General features: G+C 40.4%; 1 protein-coding gene across 1 annotated transcript in view; it reads left to right on the top strand.

Moving 5' to 3' along the window:
• CPQ (carboxypeptidase Q) overlaps positions 1–16552 on the top strand; it is a gene marked incomplete at its 5' end in the record, with an annotated part of 363297 nt that overhangs the window by 231125 nt on the left and 115620 nt on the right. The window contains 1 exon segment of the mRNA NM_001243691.1: positions 2900–3019. Coding sequence (NP_001230620.1) covers positions 2900–3019 — 120 coding nt within the window.

Raw genomic sequence — 16552 nt, 5'->3', positions numbered from 1 at the left:
TGCTCACTTTAGTACAATCTTCTATATCATCAGGCATGTTGGCATAAGAAAATAATGATGTGGGCCCTGGTCTTTACAGATCCAAGAGATGTAGTCCTATATCTTTATAAATTTCAAAAAAGCATCACTCTTCACTAAAAAATATAAATCATTTAATTCAAAGGAGTGGTAGATACCATGTATAAATAGGTTTCATATCAACCAAGTTTTGTTTTCTTCATTTAAGACATTAGTACCCATGTAGTCTTTACTATTGAGTCTATTAGCTCAAGTAATATCTCTTAGTAGGCAAATGAGCTAAGCAATAAACATGTATAAAGAGTTTTAGGTAAGATAATAAGCTTGATTACATATATAGCAAAACTAATATTTACACATTTAGGTGTGGTAACAACTGATTAGTGCCTCTCATAAAACCAATATATTTAGGTTCTATGATTATGTATTATTTTATAAAGTATCAATAAGAAGATCAGAAACTTCTTTATGTATCTCAAGCAGGAAGGGATTGAACTTAGGGAATTAGAGCCTATGACAGAAAGAGTTAATGCTTACCAAACATGGTATTATTCTCTTACCCTCCTTGCTGTAAGAATGGGACCTTGTGATGGTCCTGGACAAAGAACTGTGGAAGAGAGTGAATTAATTTCCCAGAGATAAAATGGTTAAGAGCTTGTATGCCTCTTCCAACCCTTACTATCCCTGGGAGCAACCCTGAAAGCTATATAAGAGGAGGAAATAAAAGGATGCAATAATCCTGGTTGTCTGAGTCACCAGATGGAGAAGAACTCTCGACAACCTACGTTTGGACTTTGCATGAGCTAAGTGGACTTACACATTTGAGAGTTTTGTCTGTCTGTTGAGGCAGCAAGTGTTGGTTACTTTACAAATACAGGGACTTGCAGAAAAGACTTGTGGTTGCCAAGAGGGAGGGGGAGGGGGGAGGGACTGGGATGGATTGGGAATTTGGGGTTAATAGATGCAAACTATTGCTTTTGGAATGGATAAGCAATGAGATCCTGCTGTGTAGCACTGGGAACTATGTTTAGTTACTTATGACAGGGCAGATAATGTGAGAAAAAAGAATGTATACATGTATGTGTAACTGGGTCACCTTGCTGTACAGTAGAAATTTTACAGAACATGGTAAACCAGCTATAATGGAAAAAATAAAAATCATTATAAAAAATAGAAGAAAGGAAGGAAGGAAGAAAGGAAGGAAAGAAAGGAAGAAAGAAAGAGAAAGAAAGAAAGAAAGAAAGAAAGAAAGAAAGAAAGAAAGAAAGAAAGAAAGAAAGAAAGAAAGAAAGGAAGGAAGGAAGGAAGGAAGGAAGGAAAGAAAGAAAGAAAGAAAGAAAGAAAGAAAGAAAGAAAGAAAGAAAGAAAGAAAGAAAGAAAGAAAGAAAGAAAGAAAGTCCCAATGAGATAGATATCACTTCACACCTGTTAGGATGTCTATTATCAAAAAGACTAGAAATAGCAAGTGTTGGTGAGGATGTGTGGGAATGTAAATTTGTATGAGCCACTGTGGAAAAGCGAGGGGTCGAATTGGAGCTGTAGTCACCAGCCTATGCCGCGGTATGGAGATTCTGAAAAAAATTAAAATGAGAACTTTCATTTGATCTGGCAATTCAAAGAAAATGAAAATGCTAACTTGAAAACATATACATCCTCGGTTCATTCCAGTATTATTTACAATAGCCACAATATGGGAAAAAAAAACCCTAAATGTTCACTGATGGATGAACGAATAAAGACACCCCTGATAGATGGATGAATAAATAATATATGTAACACACAGTGGAATATTAGTCAGCCATAAAATGGAATGAAATCTTACCATTTGTAACAACATGGATAGACCTTGAGGATATTATGCTACCTGCAGTAAGTCAGGCAGAGCAAGGTAAATATCATATGACCTCTCATATGTGGAATACAAAAATAGGTAAATAAATTTAAAAACTCAGGCTCTCAAAAAATGCTAAGTGCAGAGGAAGCTGATTTATGAGAGGGAAATAGTACATAAAGTTTGGATATATCACTACAAGCCAATTTCAAATACATCACAGGAAAAGCCAATTTAAGTGGGGGGAAGAAATACATTCAGTTTGACTATGTTGAGTTAAGGGACCAGTGGGGCATCCAAATGACAGTGTCTAAGAGGCAGCTGAATATCTAAATCTGGGGCTCAGCGTCCTGAGCTGAAATGTAGATTCGTGGTCTTTAGGATCTTCAATGGTGGTTGGAAGCAAGGAAATGTGGGAGATCAGATAGAGTATTGAGAATGAGAAAAGAAAGGGCCATTACCTGGTTATCTGGGATAGGCCAGATTTGAAGGTCAGAAGATAAAAGCCCTTGGAATGGACAAGAAGGAATATAGCCAGAAACCTAGAAGAGAACCAGTGAGAGGTGTGAAGGAAGAACAGGATGGGTGGCAGTGTTAATACCAAACACAAATTAAGAAGATAAGAACAGAAACGAGGCGTTCCCATTGCGGTACAGCGGAAATGAATCCAACTAGGAACCATGAGGTTGCAGGTTCAATCCTTGGCCTCGCTCAGTGGGTTGAGGATCTGGCATTGCCGTGAGCCATGGTGTAGATCACAGACAATCTGGCATTGCTGTGGCTGTGGTGTAGGCCAGTGACTACAGCTCTGATTTGACCTCTAGCCTGGGAACCTCCATATGCCTCGGGTGCAGCCCTGAACAGACAAAAAAACAAAAGGAAAAAGAAGAACAGAAATGAGTTCCATAGATCCAGAAAGTGAGGGCTATTGGTGATTTAGGAAAAATAAATTCAGTGGAGTAGGGAAAGTAGAACACTGATCGCAAAGAATAGAGGCGAGAATGAGAAGAGAGGATATGGCGATAGTGAAGCATTGAATCTTTTCTTCAGGGCACTTGACTATGAAGGAAAAGAAACTGCCATCTGGTGGCTGGAGGCTCTTTAAAAACAGAGCCTGCAGGATCATTTGGTCCCTGAGTTGCATAAAGGATGTGAGGACCAGGAAAAGTTGTAAGTTGCATGTCCTTCAAAAATCTTTCCATCTCAAAGTGTTTATTATTCTATGATTCTCTACTTAAGTTCCCTGGTTCAGCTTTTATTTTCATAGGGTGATACCTGTAGATAAGGCATAAAATCTGTCTTATCCTACTGAATTTAAGTGATAATTTAATTTGATCTTATGCACCTTTGGGGATATATATCTTAGGGTTCAAAACATATATCCACACCTGGAATATTTATGAATAGAATTCTCATTTTTCAGTAACATACATTTAACTCCTTTGTTCTTTAATTGGTTCCTCTTTTCAGTCTGTTGCTTATGCTTATTTGCAGTTTATCTCTTTGACCATTTTTTTATGCTCGTGTTTCCAGCTCTTCACAAAGAATACTTATTAAATTGTGAGGTTATAACATTGGATGAGGTTTACTGAGTGATCATTCTTTTCAAAGACTTTAACATGTTCCCCCCAGAGCCTTGGTTGGTTTATTGACTAGGGGAACACAGTTAGTTTGCTGCTAGTGAAGTAAGTAGACTCAGCATCTGGAAATGTTCTACTGGGAGGAGCCAATGGCCTTGTTTTTTAAAGCTCCCAGGTTTCCCATCACTCACCTCCAGTCTCGCTCGGGCATAAGAGAATCAGAATTTATGACTGCGTCATGATTCAGGACTGCTGCCTTTTATCTGGGATCTTCTGTTTGGAAAGTCTCTTCAAATGTTTTCTTAGCCTCAAGGGAAAGGTTTCTCCCAGAGGCACCTCAGTTTTGATCAAGAGCTTTCACAAATCCCCTTTTAGTTTTTACTCTACCAATTAAAGTCCTCTTAAACTCATAAACATGGTTCCCCTGGTTTTTTTAGAAAACGCATGTTAGCTAGAAGAGCCAAAGTTGCTCATATGAACAGACCCTAGGGAATCTAAGAAAAGGTTTTTTTCCTCCAAAGAGTGCAAGACATATAATTTAATTTTCCTCCAGTTTCGACCAAGCTCCTATTTTTGCTGACTTTGTAGTATAACACAGCCTATCCAGTTGTTTCAGTTGGGGATTGGTCTCTGTTGTTCCCATTTAGTTAGAAATTTCCACGTTGTTGACATCATTGTATTTGCTTTCATGCAGGTGTATAAAACCTTTTCATAATTATGATATTACAATATTCTATTTCTTAACTCCAAATATCATCAGTTGAAAGATAAATCTTTGCTATAAGAAATTTCCCAGAGAAAAGAAGCTGTTCTCAGTGAATGTATACTCTGATCATAAGACGGTTCTAATTACAAAAACAGTAAATATAAAAAATATGCTCTGTAATTGAAGAGGTATGGTATTTATTTAATTTTTATCTTTTGTCTTTTTAGAGCCGCACCTGTGGCATATGGAGGTTCCCAGGCTAGGGGTCCAGTCGGAGCTACAGCTGCCAGACTACACCACCGCCACAGCAACACCAGATCTGAGCCACATCTGTGACCTACACCACAGCTCAAGGCAATGCCGAATCCTTAACCCACTGAGCAAGGCCAGGGATCGAACCCACAACCTCATGGTTCCTAGTTGGATTCGTTTCCACTGCGCCACAATGGGAGAAGAGTTATGGTATTAATGATCATTTCACTTGACTGAGCCTTTCCATTTGTGTGATTCATCATTACGTAATATTCGTCCATCTTCATGCACCTATTCAGCCTACAGTTATTGAGAGCAGTGTTAAGTCTTAAACTCTGGCTAAGTAATGGACCAAATGGATACTACCTGGGGATAGTTAGCATTTTGAATTTGAAAAGCAAGACATTTTTCGTATGTGTTAAGCGATTGTATTTCTTAAAAGGATTCAACACTTTCCCCTCAATATTTTAAAATCCACCTTGAGATAAATGGAAATTATATGGTAGCTTTCTCACATCATCTCCATCACCTCCTTTCTTCTGCCTATGACATCCCCTCAAGAGTTTATGAAATAGCAGCCAAATGGTAATGAAGTTAGAGTGTCCGCCCATAAAACAGAACTAGTTATAATTATGGGAAATAAAATCATATAGTCATTTGATTTCTTTTTAAGTCTCAACAGAAGAAATAAATAGAACGCTGTCAAAGAGAGACTTTATGAATTGGAACACATAAGTTAGAGAATTACCAAATTTCATAAAATAGAGAAAAGAGAACTAAAAGTAACGAAGATTTTGAAATGTAGCAAATTCTATTATACATGAGTGATGACTCCCAGTAGGAGAGAAAATTACTGAATATTTTCTCAGTTAAGGTAAGACATGAATAGTCACATTCACGAATTCAAAGAATGCCAAGTAATATTATATTTTAAAAACTTCATATGTTTACATTATAGTGAAGCTAAAGAACATCGAGAGCAAAATGTTTACTTTGCTTGGGAAGATGTGGAACAACGCTGAAGCTTTCCTTGATTACTTGAGGTTTCTTCTTCCATTTTCTGTGATAAAGTTTTTTCTTCTATATTTATTTAGTTGTTTGCTTGCTTTCATAAAGTCATTTTACTGTCCTTCAGCCCATTTTATTTTGCCCCTGTTCTTTGCTATTTATGTGACAATCCCAAAACTATATTTAGAAACTTTCAATAAATAAGTAAGAATACTCTATGGAAGAAAGGATTGGCTTGAAAGCAGCATATAATCATACTAGAGTAACAATAGCTTATATTTATAGAATGTTTACTATTTACAAGACACTTTTATAAGTATTTTCTCATGTAATCGTCACGATATCTGCATGAGGCTAATAATACTGTATCATCCTCATTTTTCAGATGAGGATCATGAGGCTTAATTAGAAAAGCTGAATCACTTGTCCAAGGTCATGTAGCTTTGGTTAGTTATAGTCAGTGGCACATCCTAGATTTTAACAAAATCAATTGCAAGGCCTAGATCCTTTTATGAAAAAGAGAAGCCTTTAGGAAAGCTACTGGCAGTCTTTTTCAACAGCCTCTCTTCCGTGAGGTTGTATTTCAGAACATTGATGTTGATGTTATTCTGATCCCCAGACAAGTGATTGCTTGTTTTATACATGTTTCACTTTTCAGATCCACATTTGGGCAAGAACATTCGGGCTACGTAGTCATAAGTACTCTATCAAACAGTGTAGTTGTCATTATGATGTGTTTCTGGGGAACAAAAAAACCCTTTAGGCTCCTGAAGAATAGAATTTACTTGCCTTTTGCTTTTTTTTTTTTTTTTTTTTTTAGGGTAACACCCACAGCATATGGAGGTTCCCAGGCTAGGGGTCAAATCAGAGCTACAGCTTATGGAGGTTCCCAGGCTAGAGCTACAGCTGGCCAGATCTGAGCCATGTCTGTGACCTACACAACAGCTCATGGCAACGCTGGATCCTTAACCCACTGAGCAAGGCCAGGAATCAAACCTGCATCCTCATGGTTCCTAGTCAGATTCGTTTCCGCTGTGCCACGACGGGAATTCCCTTACTTGCCTTTTGTAGAGCTCCAAAAAGTTTCTGTTGCCAGAATTTGAAAGGCTTCCCAAGCTTCCCAATAGATTCTAACAGAGGGGCATTTCCTCTCTACTTTCTTGGCATCCTCTTGAAAGTGGATGCTGGTGCTACTTCTGAGTTTTTTAAGGTCTGGGTGAGAAGACAAGTTGAGTTTTCTATTGAGGCTGCAGGAGAGGTAGCCATAGAACACCAGCAAGACTAGGAATGATTGATGTGCCACAGAGTTGACTAGTCTTGTAGTTTATCGGTCTGACTTCAATTCCCTACTCTGCAAGTTAAAAGCTGTATGATTATGGACACCACAATGAAATGCTCTTGTCTTAGCTATTGCATCAATAAAATTAATATAACCATATATGCTGAATTTTGGGGAGGATCAACAGAGAAAATTAAAGTCCTCTGAACCACCTCAGAGTACTTCGTACGGTTTAGCTGTTATAAGCCTGAAGTTTTGGTTTTAGATAAATACAATTGGTCTGCAATCCTGCAACTTTACTTCCTAAGTCTCTTCACACTGTATATACTTATACAGATCTGCATACTCCTCTTGAAGCCTGAGAAGCTTGGCCCCTTCTTCAGCTCTAACCAGCTTTGCTACACTTGGAGACCCCATCACTAGATTCCCACTGTTGGGTAACCTCTATTCCATTTCCCTGATGGCCTGGTGCTACCTAACTCAGTCGGCAGATGACTATTTGCATGCTTTGCCAAGTGAATTTGATGACTAAAGGATTTGCTAAGGACCTGAGATAAACCTGAGTGCATATTGACAACCTCTGCTTGGAAGGGGCTTTTAAAATTGCGCTATTCCTCACTATTCCAAAGCGAGTGGGGAGAAAATCATTCTCATTATTAGGACATTCATGGAGCATCTACTTAAAACTTATCACTGTGCTAGATACTGTTACATTTTGCTGATGGTCATTATCGCTATATCTAGGATATATGTACCTATCTTTATTGCTCAGACTTAGTAAAGAATTTGGGGATATATTGAGCAATATTGGATTTATAATGTTTAAGATGGAATTACATTTTGGATTTAACTGTCCTGACATCTTTTTCTTAGCTCTCCTGATTCATCTTTATTATGCAATATCCAAAGCCATCCTCTGAAATGTTAGTAGGAAGGCTGAGGATTAAGACAGGCAGATAGTGAAATCACCCCACCTAGTTCAAAATACATGAAAGAATTCCAATGAAATTATAACCAATAATATCCGTAATACATAAAGCGTTCAGACAAATCATTAAGAAAGAAGTCCCAGGACTGCTATAAATAAATGAGCAAAGGACAGAGATATAAATTTGCACAAAATTTTTTTTTTAATGTTAAATCTCAGGAGCAATCAAATACATGTAATTGAAAACAAAGAAATAATATTTTTTGCTTTTTAAATTAGTGATTAAAAAACAAGAATACTGGCAAAAGCACAACAAAAAGGCATTTTTATACACTGTTTATAGGAGTATAATTTGATGCTATTTGAAAGCAATTTGGCAATATATGTCAAGAACTAAAATTACTTTGACTAATTCCACTTCTCATAATCTATGCTCAAAAAATTCAAAGATCTAAAAAAACTTTATGTTCAAAGCTAGTCATTACAATATTATGTATAATATTAAAAGTTGGAAATAAATGAAAAGTATAACAATTGAAGAACAGTTAGCTCGTGCTTCACCCTTGTAATGAAACATTTTGAAATGGAAATAGAAACTTAGAGAGACTGTGAAAAAACACAGATAAACATCTAGGTTGTAATGTGAAATGAATATTGTACATGTGTAATGGATCAACTTAAAGGAATTTAAAAGCATAGTGAAAAGAATAGAAGGAAAATACCAAATTGTTAACAAAGATTATCTGTTGTTAACCAGTTATACAATTTTTCTATATTTTCCAAAATTTCCATGATTAATATGATTTATTCTATTTTAAGAGAAAGTGGAAATTTATTTTAAAAAATTTGTAATCAAGGAGTTCCCATCATGACACAGTGGTTAACGAATCCGACTGAGAACCATGAGGTTGCGGGTTCAATCCCTGGCCTTGCTCAGTGGGTTAAGGATCCTGCGTTGCCATGAGCTGTGATGTAGGTTGCAGACGCGGCTCGGATCCCGCGTTGCTGTGGCTCTGGTGTAGGCTGGTGGCTACAGCTCCACTTCGACCCCTAGCCTGGGAACCTCCATATGCCGTGGGAGCGGCCCTAGAAAGGGCAAAAAGACACACACACACACACAAAATATATACGTAATCAAAACAATTTCTGTGGCCTGGGAAGGACCTCTCCAAACGTGGTTTGAATAGGAAGGCCTGTGAAGTTTTTTTCTAGAAACTGAGTCTATGATCATTTCACATGGATTGATTTAAAATCCGTTTTGAGGAGTTCTTGTCGTGGCTCAGTGGTTAACGAGCCCGACTAGTATCCATAAGGACGTAGGTTTGATCCCTGGCCTTGCTCGGGTAGGTTAAGGATCCGGGGTTGCCGTGAGCTATGGTGTAGGTCACAGACGTGGCTCAAATTCTGTGTTGCTGAGGCTGTGGTCTGGGCCAGCAGCTGCAGCTCCGATTCAACCCCTAGCCTGGGAACTTCCATATGCTGGCTATTCAAGATGGATTTTATTTATTTATTTATTTATTTATTTATTTATCTTTTGTCTTTGTAGGGCCACACTGTGGCATATGGACGTTCCCAGGCTAGGGGTCGAATCAGAGCTAGAGCTGCCGGCCTACACCACAGCCACAGCAATGCAGGATCCAAGCCGAATCTACACACTACACCACAGCTCAGGGCAACGCCAGATCCTTAGCCCACTGAGTGAGGCCAGGGATCAAACCTGCATCCCAATGGATACTAGTTGGATTCGTTTCTGCTGCGCCGCATCAGGAACTCCATGCCTACTTGAGATGTTCCATAAAATGTGCTGACAGTAACCACCAATATCCCAGGTACCCTCTGCAGTTTGAATCCTGAATACTTTCCCCAAAAATGTATGGTGAGGGAAGCAAAGTCTAAATAAGCCCCACGATGCTCTAACAGAGTCTGTCAGCTGGTCTGAAATCCTTGTACCTGTGGGATTTTGAGGGGTTATTTGAAGCTGTCAGGAAGAGGCTCTCAGAATTTTAATAAAAGTGAAGAAGCAGTTTTGAAACCAAGAAAACGGTTCCTGCTTGCACAGGGCTAGAAGTAACACTGAATAGGAGTAAAAGCATCTAAAAGCGGAGTTGCTTTTTCTGAACCCTCCTGTACACAAGTCCTGCTGTTCCTTAGGTTTCCCCAAACTGATCCCAAAAAAGGTGTCAGGAGCTTGAATCCAGCAGACCCTCTTGCAGGGGGATCTGTTACTCTACGACACCTGTTAGGGTCAGTTAATAGGATGGCAGGAATGATTCTGTGTACCAAGAACCGCAAGGACAATGAAACTGAGGCAAAGTACAGTTGTCGCCTTTTAAATATTTGTCCTGCTTGCAGAATCCCAGCTCTGATTCCTTAGACCAAATTGCAGCTCAGCCAAATGTAGTTGCTTCTACCCCATATGAGTTGGTTACGATTATTTCTCTCCCTTTCTTAGAACCCCTGGGAACAAACAAGAAAAAGTAATAAGAACAAAATACTTATTAAAATGTAAATATGGTGGCTGGATCCCTGATGTGCGATGCTGGCAGCCCAGGAAGACCCAGGTGTGCAGGCAACGGACTTATCTGCTGGCAGAGCAGCCAGGCCTGGAAACTGACAGGCTCTGAAGGGAGCCTTTTGTTACCTGACTTCAGTGGCAGGTTGCTGGCTCATTCCCCTGCGTGGAATAGTTGAAACTTGTCTTTCAACTAAAAAGAGAACATGGGGGCAGAGATGCTTTCTTCATTTGGCAACCTAAGTCTATTAGAAAAAAAAAAAAAAGCGCCACTGCAAAGTAGCAGGAAAGCATGAAAAATGCTTTATGAAGAAACATAAAAGAAAACCAGAGGAAAGTGTATTCAGCCTTGGTCATTAAAAAGCACATTCCTGCTCCCCATCCTGATTCTTCCTCCCCTGCCAACAAAGTTTGTTTGAAGAGTTTCTTTGGTAGAACACCAGATGCACCCCAAGTATACAGATGTCTGTAACAGCTGGTTCTGGAATGATGGGACTCGGATAAGGAGAGACAGAATTTTCTACTTCATTTGGACTTTTACACAACAGTTTTCTGTGTGGCTTAATTTTGGGCATCTGACTGTTTTGACCAAAACTGTGTAGTATTTTTTCAGCCAAAAAATTTTTTCAGAGCTAGTGTCTTCCCACTGGCAGCTGATGAAAGCGGGTCCCCCCCCCCGCCCTTGCAGAAATGCCACAGGTGGTGCCGAGAATAAAATGACACATGGATGCCACCGAGAACTTGCTTGCCTCCTGACTCATATTTTATTTTCCATAGAGAGGCTGTTTTCAAAACTGACAGTGTCTGTAGCCTGGTAATGGAAGATAATGATTAGCATACCAAAATCGGAGTCCTCGCTGTGCTTAGAAAAAAATCCTTTACTTGCTCAAAAGCCCAAGCAGAGAACCATGTCGAAAATGACAAATGCGTATCTGTTTTCAAAGTGGATTGAGATTTCTCAGGCAGCCAGAACACAGTTATGCTTTTCAGTCTAAGGTGATCTAATTCTTGAGGGAACCTTCATTCTGGGCAATGACATGCGTTTTCTAGATGGGAAGAGAAATTGTTATTGCTTGTAATAAAGAACAGGCTGTCTTTCTTCTTCGGGAACCTCAGGGGGATGAAGCAAGTTTTAATAGTATAAAGACGTGGGCTGCGCAACACTGGAATGAGTCTTGTTTATTTACCATCTAATGCCCGTGGTCTGTTTGGTACAGAGAGATTTGCTTTGGTGCTGTGAGTTAAATGCTGGAACAGTAAGACTCTGGCTTAGATTAGGCAGCTGACTCAAAGTACCCCAGGTTCAAGGCTGAAAAATGGAATAAATCAGCATGGTTATCACACAGTGCCCTTGAACGCCTGGGTGGCTGGGTGGTGGGTAATGAACCATCCTCCCTCCTTAGGTCCTTGTGGGGTCCAGGCCTTCAGGAGATGACCTGGCATGTGGATATTTTTTTAAAACCTCTTTATTGCCAGTTGTCATCTGAAGACTCTAAAGACAAAGTTAGTTGCCCAGAACAATTTGATGCTTTGTGCCATGGATTCCCCAGTACCCAGAAATAGCTTTAAGCAACATGATAGTGAGTCAGGCCAAGAAGAACTGGGAAGCTGAGATCGATAGCCCGGTCAACTCTGTAATACTGTGTTGATTTATGCTTGGACATTCTAGACAGTCAGCCTGTACAAATGTGTACAAATGTACCTGCAAGTTGCTGCCAGCATGGTCCTAGTGCCAAGAGCGTGGCTCTTCTCCTGGACTGGCTTCCTCACTTTTCAGTTTCGTGACTGGCTGAGAGCATATTATTCTTCTTGGGGTCTTATCAGTGTTTGTCTGATGATATCATGTCATCATCTTCATCAGATGCCTGTGCTGCTTCCTTAATCCCCACGTGAGTCAGCCCCCCCGGCCCCGTGGGCTCGCTGAGGGGCCCACAAGCAGGCTTAAACTGTGGGCTCTGGGCCTGGATTCAAGTTCTGCTTCTGCTATTGTTATATATGTGACCATGAGCGAGTTGCTTCATGCACTTCCCTAAACCTCAGTTTCCTGATCTGTAAAATAGGAAACTAATAATACCTGCAGCCTTATGTTACTGTGAGGATCAGTGGAGAACAGTGAAAGGAACTAAAGCACCTGAAGTGCTTAGCAGACTGCCTTAGCACAGAATAGTAGGCACTCAGGAAATGCTAGCTTTCCTTACATAACCTCATTAGCAAACGTCTCTATTCTCTGGTTAGTGTTCTTCTGTCCACATCAGGGTCAGCATGACACTGCAGAAGTCTGTCTGGTTTCTGTTTCAGGTGGGCAGCATGGTAATATGATAGATTTCTCGAATACGGTCCATACAAAGTTATTATGAAATATTGACTCTATGCTCTGGGCTGTACGTTACATCCTTGTAATGGATTCACTATGTCACTTTGCTGACCTGGTTGGCTCTCAGGTCTGAGCAGCAGCCCTGGCTTTGGACCCCATCCAACCCTGTGCACAACATCTCTTTACTGTCCAGCCAGAAGCCTCCTAGCCCCCGTGCCCTGGCAACCTCACATGGCCTGCTGCTTGGGCCCCAAAGATTAGCCCCTGAGCACTTGCCCTCCATCTGCACAGACTCTGTTCTGGTCCTTAGCAACCACGATGCACCTTCTGAGGCCTCAGAGAACCAGGCCAGGTGGACACCTGCATCTATGGATTCTTGGAGTCTCTGACAAATTCCAGCATTCTCTCTGCTTGGTCCAGACACTTTCCACCTCATCTCCTCCATGTCACATCTGATTCTTCCTTGTCATAGAGGATGGATGCAGGATCTTAGGACTGAGTGTGGTTTGGTGTTGGCAGGAGGGGCTGGGAGGTTCGGAGTAACCCAAGAGCATCTTGGGTTTGTGACAGTGCTATTTATAGTCATCAGTTTTTATTTAAGGAATTTTTTAACTCCTGGGGGGGAAAAAGGATGTTCTTTATTCTGTGTATTCTTTAGAAAGAAACACAGGTTACCATCTGTTTTTTGTCTCTTGCAATGGGACTTGAGAATGTCTATGTCATCTCTATATCACTGTGTCCTAGTCATTTTGCTTTCTGGATTTTCTTAATTCTTGATTAGTTTTCTTCTTTCTCTTGTTCTTTTGTCCATGCATTTGCTCATCCATGCATTAAACCAAGCCCTGCTAAGTTATAATGAATGTTGAGCACTTTTCTCAGAGCACCGTGTGTAGTGCATAGGGAGAGAATAGGCACAGTAGTGGCTCAGAGCCTGCAGCTGACAATATGATTTGTGCCATTTCAGTGATTCCTGCAAGCAATGGGCTGGTGCTCTTTGACTTGCTGTTATGCTTTGTGTCTGCCTTTGTCCAGCCTCTTTCCTTCCCCACACTTTCTGTGTATCTCAAACCTGTTATTCTGAGGAAGGTTGCCCTGGAAACTTGAGGAGAGGTTAGAAGGTGGGGACCTCGTAGAAGTCACTAGGAAGATGTGAAAACAGGCCTGGTCCTCCAGGGCAATGATACCTGTGACTTAACACTGCTGACTCCGTGCGTGGCCGACTCAGTGAAACACACACCAGAGAGCAGCTCAGTTATTTCCTCATGACCTTGAAGTTCAGGCCCCAGTGACCCATCTTTGCCTTTAGTATTTGTCCTGAATTATTTCTGTCTTTCATATGTCAGAAAACAGTCTCAAAATAAGAGAGAGTCTTGATCGGGGTGGTCCAGTTGACAAGGCACAGACAATGGGTTCATATCCAGCCTCTAGCACTTAGCAGCTCTGCGACCCAGTGCAAGGCAGTTACGTTCTTTGAGCCTTTGTTTCTTAGCTGTAACTTGAGGCTATCAGCCTCAGGGATTATAATACTCCCAGGTACCATAGCACTGCTGTGAAAATTAAGTGAGATAATGTCTGGCAAGAACTTAGCACGGTGTCTGGCACTGTGGTTAATACCCGGTAAATCCTGCTCTCCTCTCTCCGCCAGCCTCACCCCCTGCACAGCTGACCAGCTGTCTCTAACACAGCAGCAGTGGAGCTGTAAATACTTTTCACTAGGATGGAGTCACTCTCCACCAGTCCCCTCCTCGATCAGCTTTCTGCCCTCCCTCCAGATCTCCCTGAATGCAACTGTGACTCTCCTTCTGCTATAATCTCCCTCTGTAGAAACAGTGAAACTTTGATGCTTAAAAAAAAACAACACTTTTTTTCTGAATACTTAGAGCCCTTATACTGTGCTTGTGAGTTTTTGTTTTCCAATAGGACTTAGTGTTGACAACAAAAATAAATATATTTACACTTAGAGCTTATTTTTCACAATAACCTTGACAGTCGTATTTTCTGTATTTGAGAAGCCTTCTGATTTTTATGTGCAGGAGATACATTTTTTCAATGTGTCTGACTGGGTGCTAGGCTTATGGTTTTTTAGATGTCATTTGAATATTTCTGGAGCTCAGGTCCCCCAAATGCAAGTGAGTCTTCAGCAACCCATGAGCAAGATAAGGTATTCTCTTTCTCTGTCTCCTCCTGGTTATTTTAAGTTGGTGATGATTCTTGGACCCAAGACTTTTGCCATTTCTGTTGCCATAAATCTGGATATCAAGTGTTGTTCAGCTCCTGAAGTCCTAGGGCTTGACTGCTTATTTCCATCAGCCTAGGAAATGTCTTTCTTCGCATTGGTCCTGATTCTCACCCCTACTGACCAAACACATTTCTCCAACTGTCTATGGGCCATGTTCTTGCTGCTCTGTCTCTTCAAATTGGACAGATTTAGATGGAATTTGAAGGTGCTAATGTGGACTCCTGAGTAACGGGACAAATACAGTAGCTTTGTTAGCGAATATTCTCTAATGGGACAGTTTTACCTTAAAAAAGAGGGAAGAAGGCAGAGGTTGCACAGGACTGGTCAGATCTTTCCATGAAGCTCATCGCTTGGGAGGACAGTAGCCAGATGTGGTTAAGAGCTTGGATTGGGCATGAGACACAGCCCTGAATTAGAGTCCTAGCTCAGCCACTTACCAGTGGTGTACTCTTAGGCAAGTCACAATTTCTGTATCTTTCAGTTTCATTATTTGTAAAAGAGGAAGGCACTATTACTTGCTTTGCAGAATTAAATAATGTCATGTTTCTGAAATCATATGATAGAGTGTCTGGAAACATCTCAGCCCAGTGTCAGGTACAGCGTGGAGCACCCCTAAATCTTGGTTGCCTTGGTCCCCCATCTTGTTGACCATCTCTGAAATCACACTGGTGATGCTGTCCTGGCTTTTACTACTGCCTCATTGCTCTCCTCCAATTTTTTACCTTTCTGCCCTACCTCCCAGTTCTACCCTTGAACCTGCTTCAAGTCTCTCTCTGGTGTAACCTCAATTTCCATCCAGAACAATGATAACTTAATTTCTAAAAAATCAGTTTTATTTAGACAAATTCAAAGTGTATACCACAATGATAGATGGTAATGGCAATGACGATAAGAATAATGTGGGAATTTCTTACTCGCTTTCTCTTCTAGAGTGTAAGTTTCAAAGAGCATGACTGTCTTCATCAGCCTAAATCTCCACCCCCCGCCGCCACCAGAGTAGTTGTTGAACGAAAGAGTCTTATATTTCAAATAGCTTTGACTATGCCATTTACTCTTCTTGATTTCTGCACAGTTAGTCCAAATGAATATTCTTGGATTTGTATGTTCCCTTCTCCTATTATAAAATGTTAGTTTCTTTTTTTAGTGGAATTCTTAAGTGCATGCTTATACATCCAAAGATGGGCCATGATGGTGTGTTTTAACAAGCATTAAATGTGCACATTAAATATAAATAAGTTAGAATAGGACAGGAAACAGTGTTCTTAAAAATTGTTAGTGTCTACACAGGGAAAAGGAACTCTTTTAGGTTGATTTTAAGGTTTGAGGACAGGGGGTCCTGGGAAAGTTCCGAGAATGGAGGCATCACATTCCTTCCCACACTAAGCACATAACTCTGCGTGGGTTTGGTTTCATTTCAGAAGGGAAGTATTCACAGACTCTGAACTTGGCCTGTAAGATTGGCCCTTAGAGGGCAGCAGTTAAACTTGGGGAGTCTCTCTAAGACGACAGTCCCCTAAAGTCTAAAGTAAATTTTTACAAGTGCCTATAAATACTTTACCAGACCATAAAAATTTCTCCCTTGCCCTAATGGCTTTTGTACCTAAGACATGACATAATGACCTGGAAAAGCAAGAGGCCCCTATGGTCAGATATCCACTACCCATAAGGTCAGCTGAATTATGAAGCATCGATTTCAGGTTAAACACCCTACATTTTCTCTAAGTTGTTTTTTATTTTTTTTATTTTGTTTTGTTTGTTCGTTTGTTTGTTTTTATCTGAAGAGTACAGATGTGTTCACACTTTCCATAATTGAGGAATGAAAATATTTGAGATAAACATCACTTCTGGAAGGCCAAAGACTTATCTGGAGAAAATGTCAGTCTCA

This window comes from Sus scrofa, chromosome 4, assembly GCF_000003025.6.
Source record: "Sus scrofa isolate TJ Tabasco breed Duroc chromosome 4, Sscrofa11.1, whole genome shotgun sequence".
NCBI lineage: Eukaryota > Metazoa > Chordata > Mammalia > Artiodactyla > Suidae > Sus > Sus scrofa.
This window is presented reverse-complemented; position numbering and strand designations above follow the sequence as displayed.